Raw genomic sequence first — 20,862 nt, 5'->3', positions numbered from 1 at the left:
TGGACTGTGCCCTTTTTGGTTCTTTATGATGTATAAATCCTGAAAAGTGTGTGGGATTTTTTGTTCTCGTTTTAAATACTACTAGTTTTTAACAATAGAAATATTAGGAATGTCAAATCTGCTCTTTTTTGATTTAGCAGATTCTCTGGTGATATTGGCGCACAATCCATATTTTTCAGATCTCTTAATTGAAAGGTTATGGGAGTACAATCTTTTAACAAAACTATTTTAAAAATGTTTTTCTCAGGGCGTTGAGTTGAACAGGAATCTAACAAGCAAGCAAACAAATCCACCACATAGCCTAAATAAAAATCTCTTCTCCCCTCAATGAAGTTTCACATTTTTAAAGATGATATCTATCTACCTACCTATCAGACTTGTATGGCACCTGTCATCAGGGTATTTGTGTCTCGCACTCTTTATGTACTTATTTATCCACACACCACAGGGAAGTACTATTATCCTCATTTTACAGATAGTGAACTGATACACAGAGATACTAAATGACTTGCTCAAAGTCACATAGGAAGTTTAGGGTAAAGAAGGGAATTGAATCCAAGTCTCCCAAGTTTCAGGTTAGCAGCCTAACCACTGGACTATCCTTCCTCTCTAGGTCATCGTAAACCTACTACAGAACTAGTGGTCTATACACTTCTAGGAAAAAAATGGATTAGCCAGATCTGAATTTCTAATGTATAGCACAAGCCTCCCCAAACACTTTCAAATTGCATTCACACATCAGAAGCAAAAAAGGGCACAATCCCAGTTTTTTTTTCCACGCATATTGCCTTTAGGTGGCATTACCCAAAGCCATGAAACAAGACTGGCAAAGCCAGGCATACCTTCTGACTTGATTGGCTCACAGCCCAAGGTCAGATGGCAGGAGATGGTTCTATTTTCTTACTAACATTTGTCTAATACAGACTATTATTTTGGTGTACACACAAAAATTGTGGGAATTACCATTGGGATTTCTAAGAATGGATGTATTCCATGTTAGCATTTGGAATAAGTAAGAACTGTTGCTATACGCTCCTCAGGAAAAGGCTCAGTCTTCTGCAAAGTCCTATGTCCAAGCTACGTTCCTTGTAGTGCACTGTATAACAAGCTATTGTTGTGTTGACCTACATTTGAACAAATAGTATATTTGATATAAGTGAGTTACAAAAAGCCAGTCTATCTAAATGTGAGGGGAATAGAATATATTGATCAGACAATCAGTGAATTGATCTAAAGTTTCATTCCAATTTTAAAAATAATAGGAAAAATTTCTAGATCACCTGAAATGTAAGGTGTTCAGGACCTTCTAGTATCAGACAGAACAGCAAGGCATGACCAATGCAAGGGAATAAGAGCATAGAAGATAAAAGGGTTACATTAAAATGTCAGGAGATAAGCTCTTGTTATTTATACAACTTAGGGTTCCTAATCCCTTGCTTGTACTTTTTAATACTACTACTTAGGCATGTATTTAATAAGATTGTAGAAAGCAAATTCAATAGCTTGAGATACAGACCCAGGGCATGGGAAGTGTAGCATTGCACCCTCTACCAAAGTACTTTATCTACACTGTATGCTGTGAGTAAAATTGATTCAGACCAGTTGTTTTTACTCATAGTTATGTGCCATTGGTAAAGTGTTCAGCTCAGGAGAATGATGCTACTTTTTCTCCTCTGCTATGACCCCATTACAAGTCCTCATTGATGTGTCACTTTCTCTTGAATCTTCGAAGTGAGAACACTGTTAAACATGTAGCACTTCTCAATGTTAGACATTTTATAGATGCTAAGAAACAGTTAATGTTTTGACTTTCTCTTATTCCTTTTGCGCTGGAAATTAAGGGACTAACCCTGTAATGTGTGAATGCCTCTCATTCCCATTAGTATCCATTAGGTTGTAAAGCATTTAACACTTCACAAGATATTGGATTCTAATAGAACAGAAAATAAACAGTTTAATATTCTTGAGATGTTGAGAAGTAATATTTCTTTATGAAATGAGGTATTGTTCGGGATTCCTCTAAGCTAGGATAACATCCCTGAATAATTTCCATTCCAGATATGAGCCCCCTAAACGCAATTTTTTGTGCTTTTATAGTTTAAATAGCCAACTGTTTGCTGTTAGTCCCATCGTGGTTGGTTGTGAGGCAGAAGAGACCCAAGATGTAGAGTGTTGAGTTCTGCTTTGGTCCAATTCAGCTTTTTCAAGAAAAAGATGTGGCAGTTGAAAGCATGAAGGCCTAATGTTCAAGGAAATCCTTTATATATGTAATACATTAGAAAAAATACTCAAAAACAATCAGTGCTTTCATAAGGATTCCCCAAAATGCTGTCAAAGTCAGTGAGACCATGTAAGAAATATAACTTTTAAAAAATGTTTGGCATTTATTTGAGGTAACTTTTTTCTCCAATTTCGTTTCTTATCTTATGCCCCTTTTGGATGTTAATGTCCACCATTATATACAATCAAGTGAAACTAAAAATCAGAAATGTGTCTGCAGGTTTTTTATTTGTTTTTGTGCATCAGTAGACTTACTCTTTGTGAAAATTGTTCAGAATTGCAACACCTCAACAAATTCCAGAAACACTGTATATAGCTTAAACACAATTTGCATGTCTATTGATAAGGATTCTTAAATCTCATATGCTGTAAAGGTTGAAACAGATGCACCATAATAGATCAAATAAACTACATTATACTATATTATAACTAATTTGATCTCTCATCTGAAATGTACAAATGTATTCTCTTTAGGCTGAAATCAATTCATTCAGAAAGTCTATCACTGAATCCCCAAACACATCGGAATTGAACCACTCTGCCACCTTACCTGAGCTGCGACAGGATGGTATAAGTAGAGCATTCCAGAATCCAACCACCAGTACAATGGTATGATATATGTTTGATAAATCTTATTAGATGTGAGTGCATTTTCAAATGGAGGCCAGGATCTTAAAACCAAGCAATGTATAGACATGTCCAGAGAATTATTTAGCTGATATGAGACTTTCTTTAAGATTGTAGAATACTTAGTTGTGTAAGACTATATAATAAGATATACAGATAGGTGAATTTCCTTTTATTTATATGATGATAAGGAAAAAAACTTCTTCTTTACACATTTAGTAAACACTTGAAATCAATATTTTGACCGAAGAGCAGTTAACAAAATAGACTATGTATACCAATGTAGAAATTATGTGAAGAGGACACATGCCACTGTTTAAAAAATATATATATATATTTTTTGGCCCTGAGTCACCAATGACTAATGGGACTAATTATACTGTAGGGCCAGGAGTTGCTTTATTTTCTTTCCAGCCACTATTCTTTCTCCTTCTTTTGCTTTATTTCCAAACTCACTGGTCCCTGTCTAGGCTAGGATTTAAGATGTAATGTTAGCGCTTATCAGGATAACCTAGCCTTTAGTTTGATTCTTTTAGCACATTAAAGACAACTGTGTCTTATCGATAGTAGACTCTTAAAAGGTATTAGTTAGCATGTGTTATGTAATCTTAAATTCTAGCCTAGACAAGGTCATGGAGTGGGCTGTCTGTAAGAGCTGTATTAATTTACTGACCTTATACCGAATGCCAAATCTATCTACTCTAAACTGACTGTTATCCTCTGCATCTAAGTCATTTCTAAGCTAAGTCTCAAGGTGGATACTTCAACCTTGACTTTTCTGCTTCCCTTGGTATGGCTTGTCACTTCTTCCTCAATATTCTGTCTTTTCTGAGCTTCTGTGGCACCGTCCTTTCATAGGTCTTCTGCCTCTTTAGCTGCTCTTTTAGTGTTGCTCTTGGCAGTTTCTCCTTCATTCCCTCTCTGCTGGATTCCTCTGGGCTCTGTTCTTAGGCTCCCTCTTCTTTTCCCTGTGCACCCTATCCTGGGGCAACTTCATCCAGTTACATGGGTTTAATTATCAACTCTATACTTACGATTGTTGAGTAGACCTCTTTAGTTTAGATCTCTGCTCTGCACTTCAATCTTGCACCTCTTTTTGTCTCAGTGATGTCTCTTAGATTATAAGATTTTTGAGGTAGAGACCATGTCTTCTTACTTGTATATAGAGAAACCATGATTGGGGCTTCACTCATCTAGATGACTTGACATAATCTCAGAATCAACATAGCCAAAACAGAGCTCTTAACCTTTTCTCCCCAAGTACCTCCACTAATTCCATTCTCTGTATTGGTTGATAACAGCACCACCCTCCCTTTACCTGCGGCCCATCACGTGGAGATCATCTTTGACTTTGCCCTTTCCTTTGCTTTCCTCCTCCAAGCCATAATAAAATCATGGCACTTCGATAACATTTACCAGAAACCCACCCTTTGCTGACCATCTCAACAGCCCAGATTCCTCAGCTGCATCCTAAAAAACAAACCTGAAATACTACAATCTCGTTCTAAATCTTTAAGATATTAAGCACACTTGCTCTTGAATGCACTCACACATGCTGCCAGCCCATCCAAAATGTTGCACCTAATGTTTAGTCTAGAATTTACCTGTCACTTCAACCACTACCTGGAAGGCCCTGAATGCAATGGAACCAGTGGGAGGGAGGCAGGCTGCAGGAAGTCTATACACAGTCTGCACTTCCTGGGTATCACCATACTTTTTGTGAGGACTCCCATCATATGGTTGATTTTGCACTGATGAATGCTGGTCTGATGAATCCAGAACTGTACAGATCCACGATACACTGAGATATGTACGCAGCTGCTAGAGAGGTTATGGCATTCTTTGGGCTGCTATCTATTAAGAAAGATTCTGCTTCCCAACACATAGACTGTTTACTCAGGCTGGATATTGAAGAGGATTTAGCCCTTAGTTACTTTTGCATTTAATTCAAAAATGCCAAAGGATGCTCCTTGTGATAACTTCATATAGGGCAACAAAAGTGAAACAGTACCTTCCAACTATAGAGCTTTAAGAGTGAAGAGGACCATGAGAGGGCTAATACTTGAAGTAGATGCCACGAAGCAAGGGAGTCTGTAGAGGCCATTTCTGAAAATTAGACCTAAGTGACCTGCCTAGATTTGCCCAGCGGTCTGTGGCAGAACTGGGATTAAAACCCAGATGTCCTGACTCCCAGTCCTTTGCCTTAACCACAAGAGCAGCCTTTCTCTTTTTCCATTTCTTCCATTAATTGCATGCTATAAATAAATTGATTATTTTCTTCTAGTGGTGCAGCATTCAGTAACTTGTATTATGTGTTGGTTAAAGATACACAAATGTTTGTGGTATCTGGATACTACTGTAGTTTATTAAGAAGGTTTCAAGAACTTTATCCTTCTACTTACTGTCCCAGTCTGTTGCACCAGAATGTGATATTCTTATGTACAAGAGGCAAAGAAGTATGTCTGCTGCAATTTGCAGATTTTCTTTTAATTAAATAAGATTATGTTCCTGTTTTTATAATCTCTGCAATAAATTTGGCTAAGTAAATGAAAATCTTAATTCTTACCATTTTAAATAAATTGTGCACTTTATTATGACATTTGCATATTAATACTGCCAGGGATAGTGTTTATATAACCCAGCCATTTTGGAAGTGCCTAAGGCCTGGTATTGGGCTAGGGCAGCTGCTGTTGTGACTGCTGCAAATGCAATCTAAATTCACTGATAAATTGTAGACAAATCTCAGATAAGCTGTGGTGCTTTTTAGCAATGATGGGCTACAAATTGGTTTAAAAAAAAAAAAAAGTCAGACCATCTGTTGCATCTTGCAGTGCACTTTCCAGCTAGGTGGAAATACAAACATGCTAATAGCATGCATTTTTTCACAATAAGGATTTCTTCCAGATTGTTCAGGTTCAGAATAAGCCATTTGATGATATTCTTTTTACCACAAATCCTGGCTCTTAAGAGTATTGAATTAATTAAAACTAATACACTAGAGCCAATAGAAATAATCACAGGCATCTTAGTGTTTAAATTGGAAAGGAAGTCTTTTTAAATAATAAGAGTTTAATTATTCCCATTTCTAATAATACTGTTTTCTTCAGTAGATTATCAGTTCTACTGCATGCATAGTTTTTTTCAGAGCAGTTGACATATGAAATGATTAAAGCTTTAAACTTATATAAACATTTATTTGTTGCATGTGATGGACTGCTGTCAAAAGTAGATTAATATTTTAAGGGATCAGATTGTCCATCTCTCTGGTCGTATTGCTTCACTGAACATAAGTTTCAAAAGCTGCCCGTGTTTCTGAGCCACCACCATTTGGGAGGAGGAACCAGTTTAATAAACTGTCTATTTCAGTCACTGGGGAGTGAGGAGTCGTCAAAGCTGAACAGAGGGAAAATGAGATGTGAAATGTGAAGGGTTGTATTACAGGGCCTGCTCTTATTCATTTCTAGGGTAAACTCATGCTGAAACTAATAAAAGCCTACTCTGAGCAAAGATAGTAAAAATGGGCCCTGAGGGCCCTGATCTGATACTAGGAAGGTGAGGTAATGAAATTCAGTTCCATTTTACTGCCAGGCATTCTTTCTCTACCACGGCATATTTTTGTTCTCTGGGAAGGAGTTTCCTACTGAGGAATAGGACTGGGTGTTCTTCCTCCTCTACCATTTGAGAAAGTACGGCTCCCAACCTTACCTCAGAGGCATCCATTTCTAGTAAACGCCTTCTCGAAGTCTGGGTCTGCTAGCATCAGACTACTGCAGAGGGCTGTCATCAGATCTGCAAAAGCTTCTTTCGCCACGCAGGCCCATTTCACTATGTCTGGGCCCCAGGCTTTTATGAGGTTCATCAATGGGTATGCTCCGGAAGGAAAGTGGGAAATTAATTGCCTGTAGTACCCAATAATCCCCAGAAATGCTCTGACCTGTTTCTTCCAGATCAGTCGAGACCAACTTTATATCACCTCTAGCTTGTTTAGTTGGGGGTTTCACTGCGCCTCTCCCCACAATGTACCCAAGGTATTTGGCTTCCATTGCACACTTGGAAGGATTCGCAGTGAGACCCACTGTCCTCAAGGTATCTAATACTGCTTCCACCTTTTCCAGGTGCTTCTCATAGTTTGGGCTATGTGTGACCACATCATCCAAGTAAGTGGTGGCTTACTTGGCATGTGCACATAACAGCTTATCCATGAGCTGCCGGAAGGTTGCTGGAGCCCTGTGCAATCCCAAAGGGAGGATGGTGTACTGGTACAATCCCTCTGGTGTCGAAAAAGCAGTTGGGGTGGGGGAGGGGAGTTGGGTTTTTTTTGGCTTCCCTTGCCAGAGGAATTTACGAATACCCTTTGGTCAGGTTGAAGGGTGGACGAAAATTGTGCTTTCCCCAGTTGGTCAATTAGCTCACCTATTTGAGGTATGGCGTTGGCATCAAACTGGGATACCTTGTTTAATTTTCTGAAGTCATTCCAGAATTTCGTAGTGCCATCTGGCTTAAGTACCAGAATGATTGCACTGGACCACTGACTATGGGACTCCTCAATGACTCTTAGATCCGACATCCTCTTAACTTCAGTACTGATCTCTCCTCTTTTTGCCTCTGGGATCTGGTATGGTTTAACCTTCACCTTTACTCCGGGATTTGTGATGATGACCTTCTGTGGTTCTGCCTAGCTTCTCAGAGAACACATGGTTTCATTCAGTCATTTTGATAACTTCTGCTCCTTGTTCAGGAGCTGTTTTTACCACAGCTTTATCTTTTCCCTCTTCGTAGTACTGAGCACTGATTGCAAGGAAATTTCTGTTTCCACGGGTTGCCGCATCCATTTTCAGATAGCACAATTTTTGCTCCAAAGCTTTCTTGAACTCTTTGTGACCAGACTCAGCTGTGCTGACAACTAAATGATGAACCGCATCGTGCCCTGTCGAAATGCCACGCTGCCGACCCATTTCACCTGCAGTTTTTTGGAATCCTTTGTTCTTTAGCCTGAAGGTAGTGAGCGGTGTTGAACTCAAGCAAACCATTTCCATCAGCTCTTCATGGAAAGTATTGGCATCCATGGTGACTGTAACCTTTGAGGACTTCAAATATGAGTCAAGTTTTGTTTGCTCAATTTTGGGTTTCTTTTCAGATGAAGCTCCACAAAAAATCTTTTCTTAGAAGTTTTCAAAGAGCCAGATGAACGTCGTTTAGCTGCATCAGTTTTCTGTTTTGCCTCATCTTCCTGGTCCTTTTTTGTAACCAAAGCCACATAGTTTTCAGGATGGTTACATTTTACATGCTGCCAAAGGTTGAAACTTTTCACAGCACTTGCTTCACTTGTCTTGAAGCTACGTGGTTTGAGCTCGCCATTCACTTCCTTTTGCACCTTGCACGTTGCCGATTTCTTCTTTGCTTTTCCCAAAAGCCCAAATTTGGGCTTTTCAAATTCAAAAGTAAAGACGTCGTTGAGATCCTTTTCTGTAAATCGGCTATCAATCATGGGGGGCAGATTTTATTTTTTTTTGTTGAAGCCATGGCCAAATCTTCTTGTGCTGCTACTGCATCCCAGCGTTTCTTGTTATGATCTTCGAAAAGCAATGAACAAAAGCGTTACATTTTTTTATAATGTACCTGCTTGTGATATATTAACTACTTCAAATTTATTGTGGATTTTCTGGACAAAAATGATTGCATTTTCTTTTTACACAAAATTATTATTAAAGTATATTTTAATATTTTTAACATGTTTCTTGCAGTTTTAATGAAGTAAGAAGTATTTTTAATATACATAATTGCAAATTAGTTTTTCTTATGAAATTTTGCAGTAAAAATATTCAAAGTATTTTCCAAGTTTTTAATTAATATCTCAAAAACACTTTAATATAGATATATCAATTAAATTTGGTATGTGCCGTAGCGTTAGTACGTGCTATCACTGTTCTACAACATTAATTGTTGGGAAGTAACAAGGCTACGTGTTACATGTTACAAGGTTGAAAATAAATGTTAACAGGAAAGCGGATTCAAATTGCAAGCACAGTCCTTTTAGTAAAAAGCACAAATTTTCGGAAATATGTTTTTGCTTCATCAGCCTGAATAGATTATACAAGATAGAGCAAATAACAGGTTCTATCTTGTATAATGTTTCCAGCCTGATGAAGGAAAAACATATTTCCAAAAATTTGCTCTCTTTACTAAAAGGACTGTGCTTGCAATTTGAATCCGCTTTCCTGTTAAAGTTTATTTCCAACATTCAATCATACAACATCATTCAAATAAAATTATTTAAATTAAAGACGTCATGAACTGGGGGGACTGGGCCGATTTTATTTAATATTTTTTAACTTTTCGACTATTTAACAGATACGACCCTGGAATATGATTTAATGCTAAAACATGCATTAAAATGGTACTCTTAATTTATTTTGTATAATTAACTGTTTCAGAGAAAACTGTTTAAAAATTTTAATCTGCTTAGATGCTTAGAATGATACAAACAACTTTACTTATTACTTATTTTTCAACTTTGGAATTATAAATTTTAAATGTAATAATAATAACAAATTATTAACTTATTATGGAACATAATATTACTGCTCGTAGCCGGGGCAGTCGACGACAAGCCTTTCTTGAAATGTGAAATAAAAATGACCAACTGCCAATTCGGGGTGCCTATGGTTTAAATAATTTTGGATAATGTAATATGGTAGCACAAACTAATGCTAAGACACAGACATAATTTCATTACTTTATATTAAAGCGTATTTGAGATGTTAATCAGAAATTAACTTTTTGTCACCTCCTTGAAGGGACTGTAGCTCCCTTAGGAAGAATTTTAGGACACATGTTCACGGAAACATTTTTTCTTAAAATGACCAAAGGATTCACCCCCAAAGTTGTGTTGGACGTTTTCCAATCACTCTAGATATATCACAAAAATCACTCCTAATTTATGCAAAAATGTTTACTGTATATTTATATGCCTGCTGCACGCGACTTTTTCAGTAAATTTAAAAATTACAAACAACACTACCAAAAGACCGTTGAATAGATGACATATAAAATAAGTCCGCCAGAGTGATACGGGAGCATGTACAAATGAACAAATGTAACGGGAGCCCATGTGAGAAATGATCTTAAATGGTTAATATCTCTTGGAATATCTTAATATATCAATAAACAAAAACATTTTTTTTTGCAATATACCTGTTTATGATATCTTAAATGTTGCATCTTGCGTCATGCTTTTCCATAATTGCAGCACTCAGCGTGTCTCATTGATCAACCCTTACAAAAGAAGTATCAACACATACTAATCTAACTAATCTACACAAGTACGTACTCGCCTAACCTTGGCACAAGGGTGGGAGCAGTCTGCAGTGTTGCCGGATGTCTGATAATTATCCGATTCTTTAAAAAAACATATCTCCAAAAAACTTAGTAATTTTGTATATGTACATTAAATCTTGATTTTGGCCCAAGTGAGAATAACTGTGACATATTACGGAAAGTGGTAAAGTAGATGTTAATATGAATTGTTACATAATCTGAAACTTTTTGGCACTTTTAGGACTTTCTTGCGAAATATCATTCATTGTGGATTGAAAATGAAAAAAAAAAAAACCTGGAGCAAGATTTTGCATAAAATCTGAACTCCTTGTTCTTGCCTTTTAGGCTATATGCATGTTTGATGATGTATGTTGTTTTGTTCCTCTCCCAACCTCTCAACTGGGCCAGTTGTTCACCTTGATGCTACATATATCATGATCTTCCACTCTCATCCGATGTGCTGAATGCATTCCCAAACCCAAATTTCCAAGGAGCCTCCATATTCAAATCCATCCTAAAGATACATTTCACAAAAATGAGAGTATTTTTTAATAAAATTTTAAAAAGCCAGTTACTCCTTCTTCTGGGTCTTCCAGTACATCAGTTTTCTCTCTTTTAGATTCAGTTATGTGCCTCATTTTGTGTCTTGAACAGCCAACATAATTTTTAATTTCTCTTAAGTATAAGGTTGCTTTTTGGTTCAATGCATGCAGAGCATATATTTGCTGTAGAAAGTTTTTTTTTTTTTTTTTTTTCTAACTAATAACATAATGCTCAAAATAGCAGTGATTCTTGAATTGGGCATCCATTTAACGTTACTCCTGATTAAGTCAATTAGGCAGTGTAAAAATTATATAAAAATCTGCAAATGGGCCACTTCAGTACACAAATTTAGAAGTTACAATTTGTGCCTGCCTCAGTGCAAAGTACTGGCATATTCTCTGGCATTGAGTTTGTTATAGAAAACTTATCATAAATTATATCTTTAGAGTACAGGATTGTTTATATGAGCAGGCTTATTGTTCATCTATTAATATTGTTAAACCGTAATCCAGTTTTTAATTTAAGTGCTGCATCAATACTGTGTATGAGGGTAGAAGATAATGTTCTGGCTTCACTCTAGTAACAGTTAATTGGATTCGTCTTTTTAAATATGCTATTTCTTTTAATAAACAATGGGATAGATGTGATACGAGATATTTAAACAGATTCCACAAATCACAAACATCAGCAAATTTTAAAAGTTCTTATTTAGACAGTAACTATGAACCTTGTTGTATATAGCGTAATTAATCAGCTTAAATAATCAGCTAAGCGGAGAATGGAGTAATTGTAAAATGGATTTCAGTGGTTGTATCACTGCCTCCTGGTTAAAGGAACCATTTTTTAGTCTTTATTTTTAAAAGCTTTTGATTGCACAGGGCTGCTACCACTGTGAAGGAACCACTTCGCTGCAGGACTGCAAATGACAAGATGCAGTCGATCTGCTAAATTACAGATGATGGATGGATGCAAAAAATTAAAACGTGACGGGTTCGGTCACAGAGACCCCCTTGGGACTGTCAGCTGATGTGCTGAGACTACCTCTGAGCCCATTTTCTCTGCCAGTTTGGGCCTTCGGAACCCTGCCTTGTTGAGCCGGATACACTAATCTGCTCCAAGACAGACCCAGGGTCTGACCTACGCCTCCAAAGCTGCAGACTTAACTGAAAATGGCTTAGCAAGTGCTCCTGTCTCTAGCACCCAGACCTCCCAGCTCCCAATGGAATCCAAAACCCAAATAAATCTGTTTTATTATGCATAAAGCTTTTACAGGGTAAACTCATGAATTGTCCGCCCTCTATAACACTGATAGAGAGAGATGCACAGCTGTTTGCTCTCCCAGGTATTAATTACTTACTCTGGGTTAATTAATAAGCAAAAGTGATTTTATTAAGTATAAAAACTAGGATTTCAGTGGTTCCAAGTAATAACAGACCGAGAAAAGTAAGTTACCAAGCAAAATAAAACAAAACACACAAGTCTAAGCCTAATACAGTAGGAAACTGAATACAGGCAAATCTCGCCCTCAGAGATGTTCCAATAAGCTTCTTTCACAGACTAGACTCCTTCCTAGTCTGGGGCCAATCCTTTTCAGACCAACATTGTGGTTTATGGCCTGGGTCCAGCAATCACATACACCCCTGTAGTTGCAGTCCTTTGTCCCAGTTTCTTTCAGGCATCTCTTTGGGGTGGAGAGGCCATCTCTTGAGCCAGCTGAAGACAAAATGGAGGTGCAAGATTTGCAAGTCGTTGAAGCCTTGGACCAAAAGAGAAAGGGATATTAGGCTTTGGGCCATCCTGATGGAGTCGGCGCTGACCCTGACTCCGGCACGCCACTCCGAACTGGTACCCAGCACCGCAGCATCGGTATGCGGCGACTCTCCGGTGCCATCAACCAGTCGGTACTGCTTCCCGTCCACGGGCACACCAAGAGGGCCAGAAAGACTCCCTCTTCGCGGCAGCAAGCCTCCACCTCCAGGCAGAGGAGATGGAGGAGCTCTCAGACTCCCTGTTTAACGTGCTGTCCCCGTCGGCACCAGGTAGGGTGGTCTTGCTCCTCCATGAAGGGGTGGCTAACATTTCAAATGCCCTGTGGTAAACACCGGCCTCGTTGGCTCCCATCTCTAAGAAGGCAGAACGCAAGTACTTTGTACCCACTAAGGGGCATGAGTACTTGTATACCCATCCGGTGCCCAACTCCCTGGTGGTTGAGTCGGTCAACCACAGGGAACAGCAGGGTCAGCCAGCCCCGATCCCAAAGAACAAAGACTCTTGGAGACTGGACTCTTTTGGAAGGAAAATGGTATTCGTCTTCGAGCTTCCAGTTGTGAGTGGCAAACCATGAGGCTCTCTTGGGCTGGTACAAATTCAATCTGTGGGGCTCCCTGCCCAAATTTGAGGACTTCCTCCAGGAGCGCAATAGGAAGGAGTTCAAGGTGCTAGTGGAGGAAGGGGCAGCAGCCACTAAGGCGTCCCTGCAGGCAGCCTTGGATGCTGCGGACGCGGCTGCACGATCCATGGCCTCTGCAGTGTCCATGAGATGGGCGTCATGGCTCCTGCTCTCTGGGCTATCCAGCGAGGCACAGTCTTCCATGCAGGATCTCCCGTTTGATGGAAAAGTTCTTTTGCAGCGGAAACAGATACAAGCCTGCATGGCATGAGACTCCTGCACGACCCTCCAGACTCTGGGCCTCTATGCTCCGGCAAAACCTAAGTTCAAGCCACAGCCGACTTTCGCCCAGGCCGTCCTCCTGAAGTATGAGGGTGCCCATAAGAAGCGGCGGGACTATAAGAGACACCCTCAGAGGCCCCCCAGCCTGGGTCCTCCAAAGGCAAGCAGGTGGGGAAAAGGCGTTTTTGACGGGATGCTCAGGGCACCCCTCCAGTCCTCATCAGGGATCCACCCCCAATAAAGCTCCCCTTCTCCAACTGGTTGTGTGCTTTCCTCCCGGAATAGTTGTGGCTAACCTCGGACCGATGGGTCCTCAACACCATCTCCCAGGGTTACACCTTCCAGTTTACTTTCCTCCCCGCCCAACCACCCCTCATCCCCGTCCCTCCTGGGCGACCCCTCGCACGAAGCTCTGCTCGAGCAGGAGGTGGGGGGGCTCCTAGGACTAGGAGCGATAGAGGCAGTGCCCAAAGAGTTTATGGGCAACCTCCCATTATTTCCTTATCCGAAAGGCCAAAGGGGGGCTCTGGACCTGCGAGGTCTGAACCAGTACATAGTGAAGCTCAAGTTCCGCATGGTTTCCCTGGCTTCCATCATCCCCTCCCTGGATCCCAGGGACTTGTACGCTGCCCTTGATCTAGAGGCGTACTTCCACGTCCACATATTCAAGGGGCACAGGCGCTTCCTCTGTTTTGTGGTAGGACAGAATCATTAACAATTCACAGTCCTTCCGTTTGGTCTGTCCACTGCCCCCAGGGTATTTACAAAACGCATGTCGGTGGTAAGGGCCTACCTCAGACGGGGGGGGGGGGGTCCAGATATTTCCCTATCTGGACGGTTGGCTTGTCAAGGGCACCTCCTGGTCTCAGGTGAGGGATCACGTGGCGCTCCTCCTGTCCATGTGCACTTCCTTGAGCCTGTTGGTAAACAACACCAAGTCCATGTTAGTCCCTACCCAACGCATAGAGTTTATCGGGGCACTCCTGGACGCAGCGTCGGCCAGGGCCTCTCTCCCGCCAGACAAATTCGAGACCCTGAAAGGTCTCATCCACTTGGTCACAAGGTTCCCAGTGACAACAGCCAGGGTTTGCCTGCAGCTCTTGGGTCACGTTTCGGCGTGCACGTATGTGGTCTGTCATGCCAGAATCAGGATGAGGCCCCTCCAGCTCTGGTTGGCCTCGAAGTTCTCCCAGGCCACAGACAGGATGGACACAGTCCTCATCGTGCCAGACTCTGTGATCACCTCCCTATGGTGGTGGTCCGCACAAACAACATGCTCCATGGTGTCCCATTCAGGGACAGGGCCACGTCATTGGAGCTTGTGTCTGATGCATCAGACCTGGGTTAGGGGGCCCATGTGGGGAACTTTCAGACCCCAGGCTTGTGGTTAGCTCAAGACCTGACCCTATATATAAACGTCAAGGAGCTCAGGGCAGTGCAGCTGGCACGTATGGCCTTCTGCTTGCACCTGGAGGGCAAGGTAGTCAGGGTCCTCACGGACAACATGACCTCGATGTTCTATATCAACAGGCAAGGTTGGACCTGATCCTCTGCCACGAAGCCCTCAGGCTGTGGGACTTCTGTATAGTCCATGAAGTCCACCTGAAGGCTTTCCACCTACCGGGCGCCTGGAACAAGAGGGCGGATCGCTTGAGCAGGGACTTTTCCTCGCAACACTAGTGGTCTCTCCACCCAGAAGTGGCCCACCGGCTCTTCCGAAGGTGGGGAACTCCCCAGGTGGACCTATTTACGATGCCCCGGTTCTGCTCCGGGGGCGGGGAGCTGGAGAGGAGTGCTATCTCCAATGCCTTTATCCTGTCCTGGTCAGGCTGGCTTCTCTATGCCTTTCCCCTGTTCCCTCTAATCAGCAGGGTCCTGGAGAAGATAAAGACGGACAAGGCCCTGGTCCTCCTTATTGCCCCGGTGTGGCCCAGGCAGCATTGGTACGGAACCCTCACGGGCTTGGCGGTAGCTCTGTCATGGTTGTTGCTGCTCTGCCCGGACCTGCTCTCTCAGAAGCAGGGCCGTCTCCTCCATCCCAACCTAGCGGTTCTTCACCTTACGGCGAGGCTGCTCGGTGGTTAGGTGGAGAGGAAAGGACGTGCTTAGAACAGGTTCAGCATGTCCTCCTCGAAAGTAGACGGCCCTCCGCTCATCGCGCTTATTTGGCGAAGTGGTTCCGGTTTTCTAGGTGGGCGGCGGACCAGAGTGTCTCCCCTGTGGCTTCCCTGATCCAGCTTATCCTTGGTTACCTCCTCCACCTGAGGGCCCAGGGCCTGGCGCCCTTGTCAGTCAAGGTGCACCTGGCAGCCATATTGGCCTTCCATCTGCCAGTGCAAGGGCATATGGTATTTTCCCATGCTATGACTGTCCAGTTCCTTAAGGGTTTGGACCATCTTTTTCCGTATTCTAGACCCCCGGTCCCACAGTGGGACCTAAACCTGGTGTTGGCTCGTCTCACGAGGCCATCGTTTGAACCACTGGCCACGTGCTCCTGGTCTCAGCTCTCATGGAAGGTGGCCTTCCTGGTTGCAGTCACATCGGCCAGGCAAGTTTTGGAGCTCAGGGCTCTGACCTCCGAGCCGCCGTACACAGTCTTCTATAAGGACAAGGTCCAGCTCTGCTCACACCCCGTGTTCCTCCTGAAGGTGATCTCCGCCTACCACATGGGTCAGGACATTTTTCTACCAGTCCTCTGCCCCAAGCCTCACGCATCCAGTGAGGAGCACCATTTCCACACGCTTGATGTGCGGCGGGCTCTGACTTTCTACCTCAAGCGGACCAGGCCGTTCAGAAAGTCCTCACAACTGTTCATCGCCTCGGCTGAGCGCTTGAGGGGCCAGCCAGTTTCCACTCAGCGGCTTTCCAATCGGATCACTTTGTGCATCTGTTCCTGTTATGAGCTGGCAGGTGTCCCTCTGCCACCCATTGTGAGGGCACACTCGACTCGGGCACAGACCTCGTCACCTGCCTTCGTGGCTCACATCCCCATCTAGGACATTTGTAGGGTCACCATGTGGTCTTTGGTTCACACGTTCACCTCGCACGATGCGATTGTCCCCCAAACCAGGGATGACATTGGGTTCGGCAGGGCTGTCCTCTGTCCTGGGAACTTGTGAACACCTACCCACCTCCAACAGATATAACTTGGAATCACCTATTGTGGAATACACATGAGCAATCACTCGGAGAAGAAAAGACAGTTACCTTTTCTGTAACTGGTGTTCTTCGAGATGTGTTGCTCATGTCTGTTCCACATCCCACCCTCCTTCCCCTCTGTCGGAGTTGTCTGGCAAGAAGGAACTGAGGGTGGGGCGAGCGTGCAGCTCCCCTTATACCGTGCTAGGCAGGCATCACTCCAGTGGTCACCGGGGGGCGCTCCCCCCCACAGGTACTGCTAGGGGAAAAACTTCCGGCACCGGTGCACATGGCGAGCACACACACCTATTGTGGAATAGACATGAGCAACACATCTCGAAGAACACAAGTTACGGAAAAGGTAACTGTCTTTTTCCAGATTAAAAGACAATGACTGTCCCCTATCCTAGGTCTTAGCCAGGGAGATGCTTGATAGCAAACTGGAAGTTTGGTGGGGTCCAGCCAAAAAGAGGGGAAAGAAGGGGGCAATTTGGCTGCTCTGGGACCTTCCCTCCCTACCCTGGGGATCCGGGTGGCGGCTGGCTGCCCGGACACTGAGCCCTGTTGGGGTGGCAGCCAGGACCCTGGAGTGTGCTGCAGGGAGCCAGGGGACAGCCAGCTGCCCAGACCCTGAGCCACGCTGGCTGCCTGGACCTCGCTGCAGGGGCTGAGCGGTAGCCGGCTGCCTAGACTGGGAGCCCTGCTGGGGGGAAAGCCAGGCCCCTGAACCTGGAGTCTGCCGTGGTGGGCAGGTGATGGCTGTCTGTCTGTACCCTGAGCTCCACCGTGTGGGGCCAGCGGTAGCTGGAGCCCGGAGCCCGCTGCGCGGCAGAGCAGCCAGGAGCCCGGAGCCCGCTGCACGGCAGAGCAGCCAGGAGCCCGGAGCCCGCTGCGCGGAAGGGCAGCCAGGAGCCCGGAGCCCGCTGCGCGGCAGGGCAGCCCAGCTGGGAGCCAGTAGCCAAGGGTGCGCTGCCCGGTAGGGCAGTCTGGAGCCCGTGGCCTTTAGCACACAGTTGAGCTGGGCTGCAGCTGTGTCCTAATTGGGCCACAGGTTGAGAACCACTGCTTTAAACACATATTTTATAGTTTTAGGCAGAAACCCTGCTGAATAGCCAAGGATGATGCACTCTAATCATTCTGATGCCATCTTTATGATAATTGATACTAAGGATTAGAAAGGTTTCCAAATAATACAGATATAAATAAGGCCTCTTATAATTATTGTAAATAACATAGAATAACCTGTAGGTAGACATATTGGATAAACAAAATCATTTTTCATTTTGGGAAAATTAACTCCATTTCCTTCTGAGTGTCCAACTCCTGCATTTCCTGCCTTCACTGTTCTCTTGTTGTGGTGGATGTAGTTGTTTCTGTGGATCTAAAGTCTCAAAATCTGAAAGTCTCTAAATATAATTCTTTTTGGCCCTAGGGCCACCTGCTGCCCAGGACAGACATACAAATCAATGGGATCTGTGCATAATTTGCCCTTCCCTAAGGAGAGGTCCTAGGGCTTCCTTAGAAACATTCCTGTAGCCTCAGTGCATACCTGAATCAGTCCTCACTGCTGTGTGGCTGCAGTGGAAATCATCTCTGCTGTGGAAGAAGCCATACTCATATAATGGGGAGAGGTCAGCATGGCTGTGAGGATGCTTTAGGATACATGAGGACGGTAGCAGAGCTGGTCAGAATTGTGTGAATTTGAAGTTCTGTACCTGTTTAGACCCCTGCTGGAAATATCATGTAAAGGAAACTTCAGGTGAATCTCTGAAGTTCCTAGAGTCCTTTGTCCTATTACATAGGAGGGTACAACATATCTCATGGACATTAGGATTTCTTTTCAATCCATGTCAGTGTTTCTTTTGTCCATCATTAGTTTTTATTGCACACTGAAGTCTCCTTGTTGGAGTTGTAGTTCAGATCTCCATTCTCTGCTGTTGGCCAGGATACCTGGAGGACCATGTGTCTCATAATGCAGTGTGGATTTCCCTGGGACCGAGCTGCATGGTGCATAATGGGAGTCACATGACTGGGTGCATTGTGGAAGATGTCCAGCCAGGAGAAATCAGGCTCCCAAATTACAACTCACAAGAGTCAACATGTCACTATGGGAAAATTACAGTGTAATATTGAACGCAGTCAAACAAAGCATTTTGGTTTAGTTCAGTAAACCAAAATCAAACGTTTAGATTTTTTTCGTGATTTAGGCTGAAAACAAATGTTGGGGTTTCCCATACCATGGAAATTTCTAATTTTGCTCAGCTCTGTATATTATTTTTATAGCGTTCTTTATGGCCAATTTCATCCTTTAACTCCAGTTCCAATATGATTTGCAGTGTTTTTCATTTGTGCAGTGTAAACCATTTGTGCTTAAGTACCTATATGCTATGGACTAGTTTAAGGATAAAATATTTCATTTAACTGTTTAAAATATTTCACTTGAAAACATGGTTAAGATAAGGTGACCCAAAATGTGAGGTAGCCATTATGAAAAGAAAACACAAAACCATGGAGTAGATGCAGCTTTTTAGACAAAAGTTTTAAAACCTGTAGAGCAGTGCTGCTTACACACAGTGGCTTGGAATTTCATGGGGAATCAAATTATCTAAATGACAAAGGCCTCTGTGCTCCTTCAGTGCAGCAAGGGAATGAGCAAAAGTCCAGAAACTACATAAAAATAGGGTATGGTGCAACAAAGCAAGGAACTGAATTATGGAGTAGAGAATAACTATGTAGTTAAGTCCTGTGCTACATACTTCCCGAGGCAAGGGCCTAAGTTGCCAGGCAAATGGGTGATGTACATAGTTTAATGCAGATAATTTCTACATTAATGCCTCCTTACGATATCCAGAGACAAACAATGGGAGTAATAGCATATGGGAGGCAGGAGTGGTGATTGTCTGCACCTCATGTATTTGGGATGCCATGGTTGGGAGAACAAGGCTGGGAGGTGTGTAGAAGGATGTGTATTTTGAATGTTTGGCTGGAGAGCCATAGGGTTTGGAACAGTGCTCTGTAACAGAAGTTGGTTGCAACTTTACTATAAAGAGGCTATCACCTGTGGCTGGCCTTCAGATCATAACATTACAAGGGAAGAGCAGGCTTTGTTCTTAAATGTAGAGGTATGTACATTGCTGATGCATGGACTGTCTTGGTTTAAAAACAATATTCACTTTTTTCTTTTTAGTCTGAAATTCAGAACAATTCCACACCATCTAATCAAGAGCATACTCAACCTGTATCTAATAATACCTCCATTAGCCCGCGCCAGCGCCGTGCCCAGAGGCAGAGAAGAGTACCATCTTCAACAAACTTTAATCAGGTGCAGCAGGCAAGAGTCAACACAAGCCACACTGGATCAACTGTTCTGATTGTCCTTCTGACTTTAGCATTGGCAGCTCTTATAGTCCGACGGGTATATCTGGCCAATGACTATATATCTGAGTTATAAGATTTTCTCTGTCTTAAGAGCAGTGACTTGAACGCTTCATTAAACATTCTGTATTGAGTATGATATGAAAACTGTTTACAGAAGATTACTTTTTTATTTACTCTTTTAAGTCCTTATGAATGTTAATATACCTTTAGATACAGTGCTTTGTAAGAAGGACAAATGTTGACATTTCTATGAATACTAACAAGTGTTAATGATCCATGGACAGCCACTAGATACTTAGAGAAACAATTTGGTTGAATACGAATAATAAGTAAAGGGTGGGGGAAAGAAAGTATCATTTGTGGCTACCTTATTTACTGATAAAAGGAGGCAATTAAAACAGAAAAGGGTTTTTTACACTTTTTCTCTGTGGAACATGGGTGCAGATAATCACCCATATCTGAGTGAGTATAAAAATTTATGTTGGAGAAGGACTTTTAAAATGAAACGCAGTGTCTATGTGTTGCGTTCCGTGTGCTCTTAATTCTGAGGGGGATAATATTTTGTAACCACTTTTATTTACAATAAGACAATTCTAAAAAAATGCATGAAATGTTGGTTCTGAGATTGTGCTCTCTGTGCAAAAAGGGGCCAGAAAATTGTTTGCTTTATTTTTTGTTTTTAAATTTTTTTGAAAGTTAGATTGGATAATCTTTTGCAAGATTTGAATGTCGTCTTCTAATACTCTCAATTGTATATCTTGCTTTTTTAAATTTGAAGATTATATAAAACATTTATTATTGCAATAGTTATAAATATGTAATATAATTATTTACCCACAGCTATTGTCTTTTAATTATTCCAGAAATATACATAATGCATTACATTGAATGTTTCATATGTGCTGTTA

General features: G+C 42.4%; 1 protein-coding gene across 2 annotated transcripts in view; it reads left to right on the top strand.

The window, feature by feature from the left end:
• The window catches only part of UBE2J1 (ubiquitin conjugating enzyme E2 J1), a 54,125-nt gene extending 33,532 nt beyond the window's left edge, over positions 1-20,593 (top strand). For both annotated transcript variants that reach the window (XM_038395957.2, XM_043510645.1), the window contains 2 exons: positions 2,755-2,889; positions 19,764-20,593. In XM_038395957.2, the coding sequence (XP_038251885.1) occupies positions 2,755-2,889; positions 19,764-20,027 (399 nt within the window). In that variant the 3' untranslated portion in view covers positions 20,028-20,593. The remainder of the gene's footprint in view (positions 1-2,754; positions 2,890-19,763) is intronic.
• Positions 20,594-20,862: the final 269 nt, after the last annotated feature.

Source organism: Dermochelys coriacea, chromosome 3 (genome assembly GCF_009764565.3).
Source record: "Dermochelys coriacea isolate rDerCor1 chromosome 3, rDerCor1.pri.v4, whole genome shotgun sequence".
Taxonomy (NCBI): Eukaryota; Metazoa; Chordata; order Testudines; family Dermochelyidae; genus Dermochelys; species Dermochelys coriacea.
The sequence above is the reverse complement of the archived record's forward strand: the minus strand, read 5'-3'. Positions and strand labels throughout refer to the sequence as shown.